The sequence below is a fragment of the Anneissia japonica genome, unplaced genomic scaffold (assembly GCF_011630105.1).
Source record: "Anneissia japonica isolate Jap-2015-1 unplaced genomic scaffold, ASM1163010v1 scaffold287968_len422783_cov224, whole genome shotgun sequence".
Lineage (NCBI taxonomy): Eukaryota > Metazoa > Echinodermata > Crinoidea > Comatulida > Comatulidae > Anneissia > Anneissia japonica.
Genome location: NW_022752528.1, coordinates 219,185 through 232,241, shown reverse-complemented (window position 1 = coordinate 232,241; position 13,057 = coordinate 219,185). Strand labels below are relative to the sequence as shown.

General features: G+C 35.0%; 2 protein-coding genes across 3 annotated transcripts in view; both read left to right on the top strand.

The window, feature by feature from the left end:
* Positions 1-431: 431 nt before the first annotated feature.
* LOC117122325 (CMP-sialic acid transporter-like) lies at positions 432-7,114 on the top strand. Its single transcript, XM_033267886.1, has 5 exons — positions 432-599; positions 2,524-2,861; positions 4,136-4,352; positions 5,090-5,266; positions 5,998-7,114. Exons 1-5 carry the CDS (start codon positions 593-595, stop codon positions 6,234-6,236), a joined length of 978 nt encoding a protein of 325 aa, XP_033123777.1. The 5' UTR covers positions 432-592; the 3' UTR covers positions 6,237-7,114.
* A 3,774-nt stretch (positions 7,115-10,888) lies between these two features.
* The window catches only part of LOC117122323 (CMP-N-acetylneuraminate-poly-alpha-2,8-sialyltransferase-like), a 7,694-nt gene continuing 5,525 nt past the window's right edge, over positions 10,889-13,057 (top strand). The window contains exons 1-2 of one of the 2 annotated variants that reach the window (XM_033267885.1): positions 10,889-11,906; positions 12,736-12,869. In XM_033267885.1, coding sequence (XP_033123776.1) covers positions 12,742-12,869 — 128 coding nt within the window. In that variant the 5' untranslated portion in view covers positions 10,889-11,906; positions 12,736-12,741. Of the gene's footprint in view, positions 12,110-12,735; positions 12,870-13,057 lie in introns of both variants that reach the window. The other variant, XM_033267884.1, reaches the window with a different exon arrangement.

Genomic DNA, 13,057 nt, shown 5'->3' with positions numbered 1-13,057 from the left:
AATTTTGTACAAAATATGCTTCAAAATAATCAATGGCGCGGTTGGTTAAGCATGTGTTGTAAAGTACTTAAGGTCGTGAGTTCGAATAGTGTATAGGTATTCAATATTTTTTTTCCAATTTTAAGAATTTATTTTTGTAAATTGTATGCATCTTAATTTTTAATTCCAAAAAAAAATTTTTTATTCTACAAATAAACATTCAATTTATTTAAAAATTTCTATCTTATTCCAATTACCAATTATTCCTGTACCGTATTTAAACTATAATATTTATTTAGACAAACTCACGTCATAATAGCATTCGTAGTGGTCTTCATCTCGCTAGATAATTTGGAGGTGGTGGTTTCGATTCCCACACGAACCATTTTTCTGGTAGTTGCGCCAAAGATCGTATAGCGCCGCTATGCGGTCTTTGGTTGCGCCCTCAATTATGTCAATTCTAGTTTACCGTCGTCGTGGAAGTTTAGTCGCTCGCTTGTTCACCTGAAAGCGTTGTTTCGCTGTTCAGTGATATTTGGCCTAGGTTTTCGGGTAATTTTGTTCCTCAGGCTTAAATTTATTCTCCAAAATCAGTACATAAATTTACTTTGATATGGCAGGTTAGTATATTTTTCATTAAATCCCATTTTTGTGAATGAAAAAGCTTTACAGGTATGAGTATGCCTAGCTAGGGGCTGTGCTAGGCTAGCTGGTATAAGCCTAGGCCTATGCCACTAGGCCTAGATTAGAGTAGAGGGCCAGGCCACGTCGAAAGTCAATTGGGTCAGTTTAGCCGAGTCTGTGAAGTCATATTCCTTTATCATATGTATTTAAATCGATTAATAGATCATTGAATCATTTTAGTAATGAACTAGAAATAAGCCTATTTGTGTTCTTTTCACTTCACTTATGTCATGACCACAACGTACTGTACAAACGAGGCTGTTTCTTCCACATGCTCTATGTATAATATCACTTTTATTTGAAAAGTTAACACAATGATTTAATAATTTATTTAATGATTATTAAAACAACATACTATTGTAGGAAATTAAATTATGTTTAATAAAAACAAAGTTATAATTCAATCAGTGCCGTTTATGCTTGAGCACCTCAGCTTGGGCCGACACTAATTTCGATCGATTGAACGATGTAAGTTTATTAAAGTATGACTGCGCATGCGTTATTTATTTCACGTATATATCGTTTACTAATTTGTGTACGGTCACTAAGAAGTGTAATTCTAAGCCTATGTTCTCACACGGCAGCTAACGGGGATCCTGCTAACCGTTAGCTGCCGTGCGTCCACACGAAAAAATCCTGATCCGGATACCAAGAATATGATGATCGAATCACTGGCCAATAAGAAAGGTGCTCAACTTGCTAACCGATAGCGCTGGCTAACCGTTAGCCGTATCTGGATACCGCTAACGGTTAGCAATAACCGATCGGGCGTTCTCACACAAGTGCTAACGGTTAGCGCTAACAGTTAGCTCCCGATCCAAATACTAGTGCTCTCGTGGGAACCAGGCTAATATCATTTTTTTCATAGACAATTGAAACATTCAGGTGTTGATAACCATGCGTTATTGCTGTTTTATAATCAAGTCATTAGACCTGTACTACCCTGTAGAATATGCAGTGCTGGTACAGTATAGACCCCTTTCAGTGTTTACATTGGCCTATCTGAAACACTGGCTACATTCTACCCTGGAGGCAAAAAATTGTTGGGGTATAGGAGAAATGCATGGGAAATCTGGATACTCGTTATCTTGTTTTTTCATTGTGCCAAAAATACCTACATAAATGAAATTCATATAATATGTCATAGTTACATATATTAGGAATCGACGAAAAAAAAAAATTATGAAATTATATTTTTTTCTATTGGCCTCTCTGAAATGCTGGCTGCACCCTACTCTGGAGGAAAAAAATTCTTGGGGTATATGAGAAATGCATGGGAAATCAGGGTACTTGTTATCTTTTTTTTTTTTTTTTTGTGCTAAAAATACAAAAGCTACATGAATGAAATTCACACGTGTCATATAATTACATACAGTATATTAGGAATTTAGGAAATTATATTTTTTCTATTTAAATTTTCAATTTTTAAAGTCATTTTCGTGTGTGAGGACCTGGTCTGACAAAAGTAATGTAATTTACATAGTAGTTGCGTGTTATACCAACCAATGTAAGCTAACATAACATAAATTTTAAATTTTTAGACTTAAATCAAACCATACATGATACAAAATGAATTTAGAAGTTGAAAAAAATATATACCTAATAGAATTAAAATAATTTAAATACCTAATGTACTGTTTAACTAAAATGTCTAAACTAATATAATAAGTGTTGATATAAATAATACAGTGCATCTTTATAAAGTGTGCTAGGTTATGTTTGTACACATTGAATTGCAGATGACTAGGTACAGTAGTTCTAAGCGAGTGGAGGTTATGACTTGATTTACTTGGCAAAATGTCTGGTATTTCTATTATATTAAATTTTACATTATTGTGTTGATTTTGCTTGGAACTTCAGATGATGTAACACTGGCGTTTAAGCTGTACATCCTTATGGTGTTGACCATCAATGGGACTGGATACATTCTTCTCGTACGATACACACGATCTCGTGAAGGTCCTATGTACTACTCCACCACTACTGTCATGCTCACCGAGATCTCCAAGCTCTTGATTTCCTTAATGATCCTCATTAAAGAACATAGGAGCATCCGTGGGATGATAAGCGATGTGTACATGAATGTTATCTGTAAGCCCTCAGACTCTTTTAAGATGTGCATACCTTCTGTCATTTATGCCATTCAAAATAACCTAGCATTCTTCGCACTCTCAAACTTGGATGCTGCCACGTATCAGGTAAAGTTAACATTCTGTCACTGTGTTTGTATAGAAAAAGAATATTTATTTCATGGTTTATATTTTTGATACGATGCATTTCAATTCACATTTGAAGTCTGACTGCCAGCTTCCTTTAGTTGGTGATAAAATATTTCCTACTGGAAATTGGCTAATACATTTATTATTATTATTATTATTATCTGTGCTGATGTGTTTTTGTAGAATGATTGTGGCCAACATGTCATTCAGATGTTGTTAGTACTTTTTCAATTTTACTTTTACTTTATTTCACTGATGATAACCGCAAAATGGTTCATTCAGTGTTGGAGGCTCAAATGCAAGTCAGCAAATACCCTGGCTTTGTTTCCTTTTTTTTGGAATTTATTTCCAATTTTTTTCTAAATTCCTAAAGCAAAAAAAAAAAAAAAAAGAAATCCATGTTCTAAGGGACACATAAAAGCACACAGAAAACAAAGACAAAAGACAACAGTTGACCAAAAGAGTTGCAATACAGTCAACTGGGGTTCATGGCATTAGTTTTGAGAAACATTTTTAAAAAAAATGTAAAGATGCCTTGTCCCATACGGTAAAAACCCCCAAAAAACCAAACAAATCACTTCCGAAATCAACTGGCCCCTCCCAAAGCAACACAAAACCATCTTCCCAAACACAGAAACCTGTGTGCTCAAAAAATGTCCACCCACAATTTTACAGCAAAAAATGATGGGAACACCTCCAGTCATGGAAGTGTACTCTTCAATTTTATTTTAATTATCGAGTTTAAATGTCAGGGTACAGTACAAACTCTCCAAACCCACCAACCCGTATGCCTTGGCTTTGCTTCTGCCCAACACCATCAGGCATTATCAGCAACAAATAATTTATAATTTAGGCACATACTCTTCTAATTAAAGTTAATAGTTTTAGAAGTTTAATAATAATACAAATATGGTTTTAAAAAAATATATATATATATATTTTTTTTAATATAATAATTTTTAACAATTCTAATGCAATTATTTGAATGTTTTGATATTTTGATATGTATTTTTCAACCTGACCTGTTTTCCTATGTTGTCTTTATTTGTTGATTGTAAACAAACGTTTTAAGCCTTTGTCTGCTGTTTTGTTTTATGTTTTATACCTTAATACCTTAATAAATACAGTATGCTTATGTCGTTGAGCAGAGGAATGCAAAGCCTGACAGTGTGGGTGCCCATCTTTATGTATGTTGCCTGGACACTACATTTTTATTGATGTTAAAAAAAATGTTTGATTCTGTTTTTTGACAGGTTACATACCAACTGAAAGTATTGACGACAGCTATGTTCATGGTACTGATGATAGGCAAACCCATCAGCCGGACGCAGTGGACTGCTCTATTAATTTTATTTACGGGCATTGCACTTGTTCAACTTGATTCTGCCAATGTTAAGCAAGATTCTCATTACAATTACACTTATGGCTTAGTTGCTATTATATTATCTTGTTTATGCTCAGGATTTGCAGGTATGCACAAAGTTTTTTTTGTTACAGTAAATATTTTTGTATGGTGGACTATATTATGCATTCAATCAATTATCCATGCACCTTGGAACCGGGCCTAGTGGGGAATTAGCTTGGAATGTGACTTTTCAAAATTTTTAATGTGCATGTGCAACTTCCAGCCACCATCAGCAATGCGGGCATCATTCAACATATTTCTCTAGTTTTTAAGTGAAATTTTATTGTAAAGTAATGCCTCAATTCAACCTTTTGGCTGCCACAGAATTTGTATTTGATTGATTGTGTTTTTAAAATAAAGATACTGATATACAGTACATAGTGTAAGGCGGGACAATTTTGCAGTACAAACACCTAAAACTCAGGATACTCTGTCGTTTAAGATTCACAGCCCTATTTAGTCCGCTAACATCCCAGAGTCATTCCTACAGTGTAGATACATCTTGGCACTAAGGTGTTTGCACTAAAATCTACAGGATGCTTAATGTAAGATGTGAGATGGTTCCAGTTTTAATTTGTCTTTAGTTGATTGTTTTTGTTTAATAATGCACACAAATAAGAAGCAATGCATGCTTGAGGGGCTCTGTATAAACCATTAATGTGTTTCATTATTATATTAATATTCTATCATTTGCAATAGTAATTGATTAATTAATTAATTAATTATATTCATCAGTAAATAATGAATATAATACCATTAATGTATTGTATTACTTAATGAACATACTGTTCTTTTGTTTCAGGTGTTTATTTTGAGAAAGTGTTGAAAGGCTCTGACACATCGCTATGGATACGCAATGTTCAGATGTATTTGTTTGGTATCATAAGTGCTTTTATTGGTGTTGTTACCAAAGATGGCAATAATATCATGGAACATGGATTTCTATATGGTTATAACTTTTCTATTTATTGCATCATAGGTAAGTCTTTTTGTTTTTATTTAATTCATTATTTAAAAAACTATTCAAATAATTCTCTTAAATAGATATATCTAGTTGAATGTTGATTTGATGTATCCAGACTTTATAATCACTCTGGTCATAATGCTTAATCAAATCAAACCCTATTGCTATTTTAGAAAATTTTCTTAGGTAAACAATTATATAATTATTCATTATTTAATAATGTCTCTAATATATGCCAAATTTTGAGCAGCTTTAATTTGGATATGGTGGAAACCATTGTTGTGTGTGCGCTGAGCAGTTAAGATCTTGGTCCCCAGCTCAATTCCTTTTGTTGCTCTCCTTGTGTTGCCTCGCGATGTACTGCCCAATTCAACACTAGAAGGGCCCCACTGGACATTGGATCATTCTTTGTGTGTTTCACTCCAAAAAATCTAAAAAGGAACAATGAACAAATATTTAAAAAAACATCTATGACTGATGCATAATGTCTCTAATTTGTGTTTTCAGGAAAATATAACTTAATTGAATTATTGTGATTACTTTTCATTTACAATCTTACAATAATCTATGTACTTTATTTGAATATATCATACCAAATCTGACAAACAGTTCTCATGTGAAAAGAACTGTTTTATTAATATATTATTCATATTGAAGAAATTATTTAATTAAATAAAAACTCAACCTTTAACCATTAACCATCTACCATTAACCATTAACACTTAACTTTGTTTTGCATTTGGTAGGTATGGCAAGTATAGGAGGCTTGTATACATCAGTAGTAGTAAAGTACACAGACAACATCATAAAGGGGTTCTCAACGGCAGTATCTATCGTTGCATCTGTAATCTGTTCCTATTTTATGTTTGGATCATCTTTTGGACAGTATTTCCTGGTTGGTGCAGGTTTAGTGATGTTAGCAATATATCTGTATAGTCTACCGAAGCCAGCTCCTAAAGCTGCTCCTGTCACACAGAACGTTTAAGGTCAGAGGTTAGGTAGCGTCTTATTGGGAACATCTGCATATTTTTAGTACTCACTGATATGTGGCAAAGGCCAGCCAAACCAGTCACTCGTCGCAAATCCGGTTTCGGATATAATGGGCAAAACATGCTAGAATGTCAAAATTTTTGAAATCTCTTTTATTGCACTGAACTAAACTTTTATATATCTATATATCATGCTATGCTGTTATTTTCCTCATTTTCAATGTTAAAACAATAATTTTTAACGATTTGGTGATGGTTTCTCCCTTTCAAATGCCCAAAATCATAAACTTTGAAAGCTGATTTCTGATGTACTATTCTTTAAACAGCTGTATGTTTAAACTCCTCTAACTTCATAATGAAAAGTCAGATTTTAATGATTCTTTTACCATTTTATAGCTCTCATTTTACTGTTTAACCATGTAATAATAACTAAAAATTGATTTTTGCGATGAGTGACTGGTTTGGCTTGTCTTTGCCACATATATGGAAATTCCTTTGTATAAATATTCACATAGAGTGTGCTTTTGGTATCCACCAATTTTGTTGACATCATAGAGGTATTATTACATTTAGAGTGCTAACTAGGTGACAAAGGCAATTAAGGCAAGGCAGCTATAGACAGTATCGATATAGGAAATTTAGTAAGCCGCGCCCATTTCAAAATTTTATTCCATTCCATAGCCGCAGTTGACAATGTACCGAGATAGTCCTTTCCTGGACATTGTGTACATTAAGCAGAAGCAGATTTTTTGAATCGGTACTCTCTCAGCTACAAGATACCTGTAGCTGCCATAAGAAAAATACCACCTTCAAGGCAGCAACAGATTACGGTACAACCATAATTTAAAGTAATTATTGTATAATTAACCATAAATGCAGTTCGCACTCCAATTTGAGACCACCTTTGGACCGGAAAATTTAGGGTGGTCTCAGGTTTGATGTCCACATAGAGGGTTAGCTTAGTGTTAATAGATTGAGAACTCTTATTTGGTTCTTTAAAAAAGTGGTCTCGAATTATAAGGGTATCGATTTGAAGGGTGCACTGTATTTAATATTAATAAGTTATGCTAGCCTTCACTGTTGTGAATAAAGTGCAGAGGAATGCACAGTACACTAGTACACAATCAAAGTCATGTTTGCTGCACTGTGATGCTCAAGTTAGCATATGGGAACTTAGCTAGCTGTATTTGAAACTGCCATATGAATTGAGGGTGTCATTGAAAATGATGCTTAGTCAGATTTTAATTAGCTGAATCTACAAGATAAAAGATACAAGATAAAATTTATTGTCTCCAGTTAAAATAAGCAAAGGAATTACAAAGCTTGCAAAAAGAACAATTCCAAAAAAAATCACATTAAAATGGATCATTAAAAAAAAAAGAATCAACATCAAAATTCCATCAAAAAGCACAGACAAATTTAAAATTATAGAAGGCCTACAATATTTAAAGATTGTTGTTGAGTACCGATACACAGCATTGCATTATTGGAACATGCATTGGAGTTAGTGCTCTAGTAACATCTCTTAAGTTATGTACACACATGAAAAATATAGGCATCGCATATTTTTGTCACTTAAAATTTAATATTGTGGACAGAGCATGAAGCTGATGTTGATGTTCTGATAAGTTATTTGTATGTTATCAGGTTTAGCGGCTCCAAATGATCAGCACTGGCTGGATGGACCACCCAAATTTAATTGTTTAATTACAACTGATTAATAATGTAATTTATAGAGCTTATTAATTTTTTGATGAAATAGTATAAGGACAGTGGGGGCAGCAAACCCTTGTACTGTTCTAAAAATATTATAAATTATTAAATCTTTTTTTAGGCAAGTCGAAAGGCCGAGCAGTTAGGGCAGGGGCCCGTAACCTACACCCATAATATCGGTTTGAACGGCACGCTCGCCTATGTGTCTGGAGGTGGAGCAAGTCTTCTCGGATAAGGTCTATAAACCGTAGGACCAGTGTACACAATGGCTTATGTGCACTATAAAAACCCAGTACATCTTTCGAGGCGAGTAGGGGGTTACCCCAGTGTAATGGTTCATCTCAAGCCCCTGCCCGCCTCCAGATGCTGAATAGGCGTTGATGAGTATCTACGTAGATTTAGATTTAGATTGAAACACTGCATCATACGGCAGATCCAACTACATTAGCGCTAGGCGCGCGGCACTGTATGCTGATTGCCAGTGACAGTTTAAACGGACCGTAGTTAAAAACGATCCGTTGCGCACACGTCCTAGCATTGTGTTCTTTATAGTATTGCATCGGCTGATGACAATCAGGAGCAGTGAGAGCCCTGCTTTAGTGTTTCAAATCATAAGCTTGAAGTAATAACTTACATGTTTGTGAGATTTGTTTTTCAATATATATTTAATGATAAATACTTAGTTTTACTGCTATTCCTCCTAGTGGTTTGTATTTGTTATACTTGATATTTTTTTTTTTTAATTTTGTCGAGTTTCAAGAAAAAAGTCCTCAGTCAACTGGTGGTAGTGATAACATCTTGTGAATAGAGTATTTAATAGTATAATTATCATGCATTAAATACAGGTTGTGGGTTAAAAATTGTGGTTAATTGTATTTACAGTGAACAAATTTGAATTGATATTAAGCATAGTTCACAATGTTGAATTTTCTTTGACAAAAAGCAGTTGTATGCCCATATATAGTCGTACACTTCGTTATTACAGAATTTGCACGCGGAAATCTCGGAGAACGCTATCTTGTGTTTATAAGATCTTTGTATGTCAAGCAGTAGACAAGCTATTTTTAGGTTGTGATTTTACCTCTGGTTATCCATTTAATTACTTGAAAGTATTAGCCAATCAGCTGACATTATTTATAATTAGTCAGTAAAATCCAATCAGTATTCATTAATATTTAATAATTTATATAGGATTATATTTTGTAGCAATAATCTGTGGTGGAAGTCAGAATGAAAATTATACACTATTTTAAAAATAATATGCTCATACTGTTATAAATATTAATTTTTAAATTAAATATTTTTTCCATGGATAAAAATCCTTGTCCAATGCCAAGGCCTCCACACTCACTCACAGCAGTCGAAAAGCTTGTGTTTACAAAAGAGTATTATATCAACAAATTTGTTTTTCCACCAAAATCTCAGGGGTGGGAGGGGAGGTCTGGACCTTGCCGACCCCTCCCTTCTGGATACTCCCCAGAAACAGAAATGCAGCTGTGTTTGAAATTAAATTTTAATTTTAATGACTTGTTTTAAGATTTTTTAGTATTAAAAACCACAATTCGCCACAAAAGTACAACATCAAAGCTATTTAGTTATTCAAAGGCTCCTAATTATTAACAGTAAGATGGTAATCATACGGTTGTAAGTTCAGAAAAATAATTGAACCACAATAAATTGGTCTAAAAGGCAGCCTGCTGACCCTTTGACTTGGCCGACATCCCCAGCCCCCCCCCCCAATTACTTTCCGACTTGGGAAAATTGTGGTTCTGCAAACACTCCATAAACCATGGCCACGATAGATTGTTTAGGATAGAATACCATGCTTGGTTTTTTACAAATTTTGATATAATATTAACATTGTTTGCTTTGTTAACAGCAGTATTAGATACAAATATCACCATCAACCATGTTAAATGAACCTCTTTGTATTTAAAAGGTAAAGTTGATCCATGTTTGATTGTCAATATTTGCCAACTGAGGCAGCTGTGTCGCCATCTGTGCTCTCTTTTACATTGAGTTTTTTTTTGACTTGCAAATTGTGATTTGAGGTCCGACTCTATGTCAAAGATCTTATAAACACAAACACAAGATAGCAATCTCCGCGATTTACGCGTAACAAATAGAATCGTCGATTTGGCACAGAAAAGTAATCAGTTTCGGGAGAGTTATTGTTTCTTTTAAATTGCAAATACTACTGACACAGCCATCATACCAAGTAGTTGCTCATACCATTGCATTGTGTGATGGCTATCAGTCAAGATTCTTGCACACAAATACTGTACTGTGAACACAACATATATGATTAATAAACATTCCAACAAAACGTACTGCATTTTGTTATCTTGTTTTAAAATTAACTCTTGTTAGTGCCATTCATCCAGTGTGTGTATGTGAATAGAATTTTCGATACCATACGTTCGTCAGCAGGTTCTGCGCCCTACGGAACTTGAAAACGCTCGTCAGTTGTATGAGAGATAGTACCTGGGGGTTAGATCTGTGCATATACCGTAATGCCCGGGTTTTTAACCTTTTCCAGTTGGGGCCAGCTCTAAACTGTTAAGACCAGCGGCGGGCCGACATAAATTGTGTACTTTCCATTTTTTTTGGTTTCCGTTAGCCCCACCCATTTTCTTTTATAGTGGTGGGTTCGAAATAGAATGGGCAAAGGAAGAAAATGTAGGCCTACCACCTCGGCCCCACTATGGTTGGGGCTGAGGTAAAAAAAATATGATTATGGCACCTCAAGATGGTCGGAAATGGCACTCTCAGACTTTAATACTGTATAAGTTTTTTTTCTTCTCTATTTCCTTTTCTTCTCTATTAAATTAAAAAAAAAAAACTCTTGCACTCGGGGTTCTCCTATCCTGCCACTAGAAATGATATTGATAATAATAATAATAACAATAATAACGACAATAATAATAATAGATTCATGGAAATGGCACTTTTATAAATTGGTTTTCAAAGCAGTGTTTTCAACAGAATACGTGCCCCCGAGCTGGCACCGCAAATGATAGACATCGCATCATGTCAGCCCCCGATTTAATCCATTAGTCTATCTCCCATGTCAATACCCCACACCCCTAGATACAGTGAGCTACACTCAGAAAAAGTCACTCTCTTGTAAACAGTGCTAGAGTAGGGGTGCCTAGTGGTGTTTCTGTAAACAGAAAAACGTTTTCTAAAAATGGGCCGGAAAATGATTTATTTTTAGCAATGTTACGCGGGTCGGATTTTGAAACTGGACGTGGAGAGAATTCTGATCCAGGCAAGTAATCATATACTATAAGCTAAATCTATCTAGTTTGCTGTATAGATGAGCACTATATATATATAGGGATATATGCAACGCTGAAATTAATATAAGTTTATACTCTCATTTATGTTCTTTGCTTATATTCTAAATATATAGACAAAGATTATATATATATATATATAAGTAAACAAATTATTCAAAAACCGAGTGGCCGTGTGTCAACTGATCTTTGTTTAATCGTATATTTTTACAGAGACTGCTGGTCTGTGTTAGACACTTATTGACTGATTACGACGACCTTTGGAATGCGGTCAGTAAGAGCTCAAATGAAGTAAAATTTCACAATTCTATAAACCATGCATTGTCCACACATTATGAACTTTGTTCGTATCTGTAGGGCCTATATCTGTAGGGATAGGCTCGCGTTTTAATGCTGTGTTAGACTGGGCTGAGACTGAGCCATTGGCCTTCCAGACAGTACTTCTAGGCCTACAGTAACTACTAAGTTTAAACAATGACGTATGACAGGAACATAGAATTATTTTTTAGTGTGAAAACCAAAGATAACCCACTGGTCTAGTCTAGTCGTGGTCTAGTGCGAAGTCCATTGTGAGGTCCATTTGGTGGTGAATTAGCTGTACACGGAGAGACAATCATCAACCATTTTCCGAAAGTTCATGCGGTGTTCTTTAAAGTAAATGTGCACATGTAATATTGCAAACGGGACCGATGAACTAAACATCTAAATCAGAAGACTGCAACTTATTTTAGCCTTCTAAATCTGTAGTGATTGAAATCGAACCTGGAACGCCACCGAGTTTAGTGCACATAACTGTGGCTACCACCATTTTGGTCGACTGAGCTACTGTTCAACAATTAAGAGTGACGAAAGTAACCGTAAGTCCTCTATGCATTTCGCCAGGATTTGCAAGACGGGAGGGGTCCCCGACGAGGGGGGGGGGGGGAGAGAGTGGGAGATTCCCCAGACTAGGGGTCAGATTTCCCCGACGAAAGCAAAGTAGGCGTGGTTGAGCTCCGATTAAAAGGAAACGAAAGTGGTCCAGGGGCGAAAATTATGGCAATTTAGGGGTTTCAGAGGTTTATTTAATCGATTTTAGAGTCTACCGATATGTAGAAAATACATATAATTTTTTTCTCCCCTACGGATTGTGCTTTTTCTCCCCGACGGTGGGGGGGGGGGGCAGCTCTTCCTAACGGGGCCCTCCCCCGGCCACCCGCTGGCGCCACCCCTGCAGGGCTACCAATAAAATTGCACAGACTACACGCCTAAACATGACGTGAGGGGGTAGCTGCAAACACTCGGTTAACTATTTTCGTGTTTCTTTTTTAATGGGAAGAGGAGAGAGGAGAGCAAAATTTATGTAGTGGCCAAAAATTATGTGATGAATAGACCAAATTAAAATTACATAACAAAGATATTATAAGCTAGTAGTAGTGTAAGTTCATTAATGTTGAAATAATTGACTTTATTAATTTATAAATGTAATTGTTGATGTATTCAGTACACAATGATGACGAAAGCTAGATGGCGGCATGTGAAACAGTTTGGAATAGTCCTATGCGTGTGTGTTCCGTTATATATACTTCTATCACGTCAACGAGTTTACACAAAAACATGCAAAAGATTGTGCAACAAGTAAGTCAATGTTTTATTTATAATATTTACCAGAGTTAGACGTGTATTCCTTTGAATACTATACATACATACATACATGCATAAATATATATACATTATGCTTTACATACTGTATATATAATAAAATGTATAAATAAATATAATAAAATAGTTTTATATATATAGTTATATATGTAATAGTATATATA

Excerpts from the sequence above, each read along its gene's own strand:
- LOC117122325 (XM_033267886.1), top strand. Across the intron at positions 2,862-4,135 it reads TGGATGCTGCCACGTATCAG|GTTACATACCAACTGAAAGT; the intron begins GTAAAGTTAACA and ends GTTTTTTGACAG. Across the intron at positions 5,267-5,997 it reads TTCTATTTATTGCATCATAG|GTATGGCAAGTATAGGAGGC; the intron begins GTAAGTCTTTTT and ends TGCATTTGGTAG.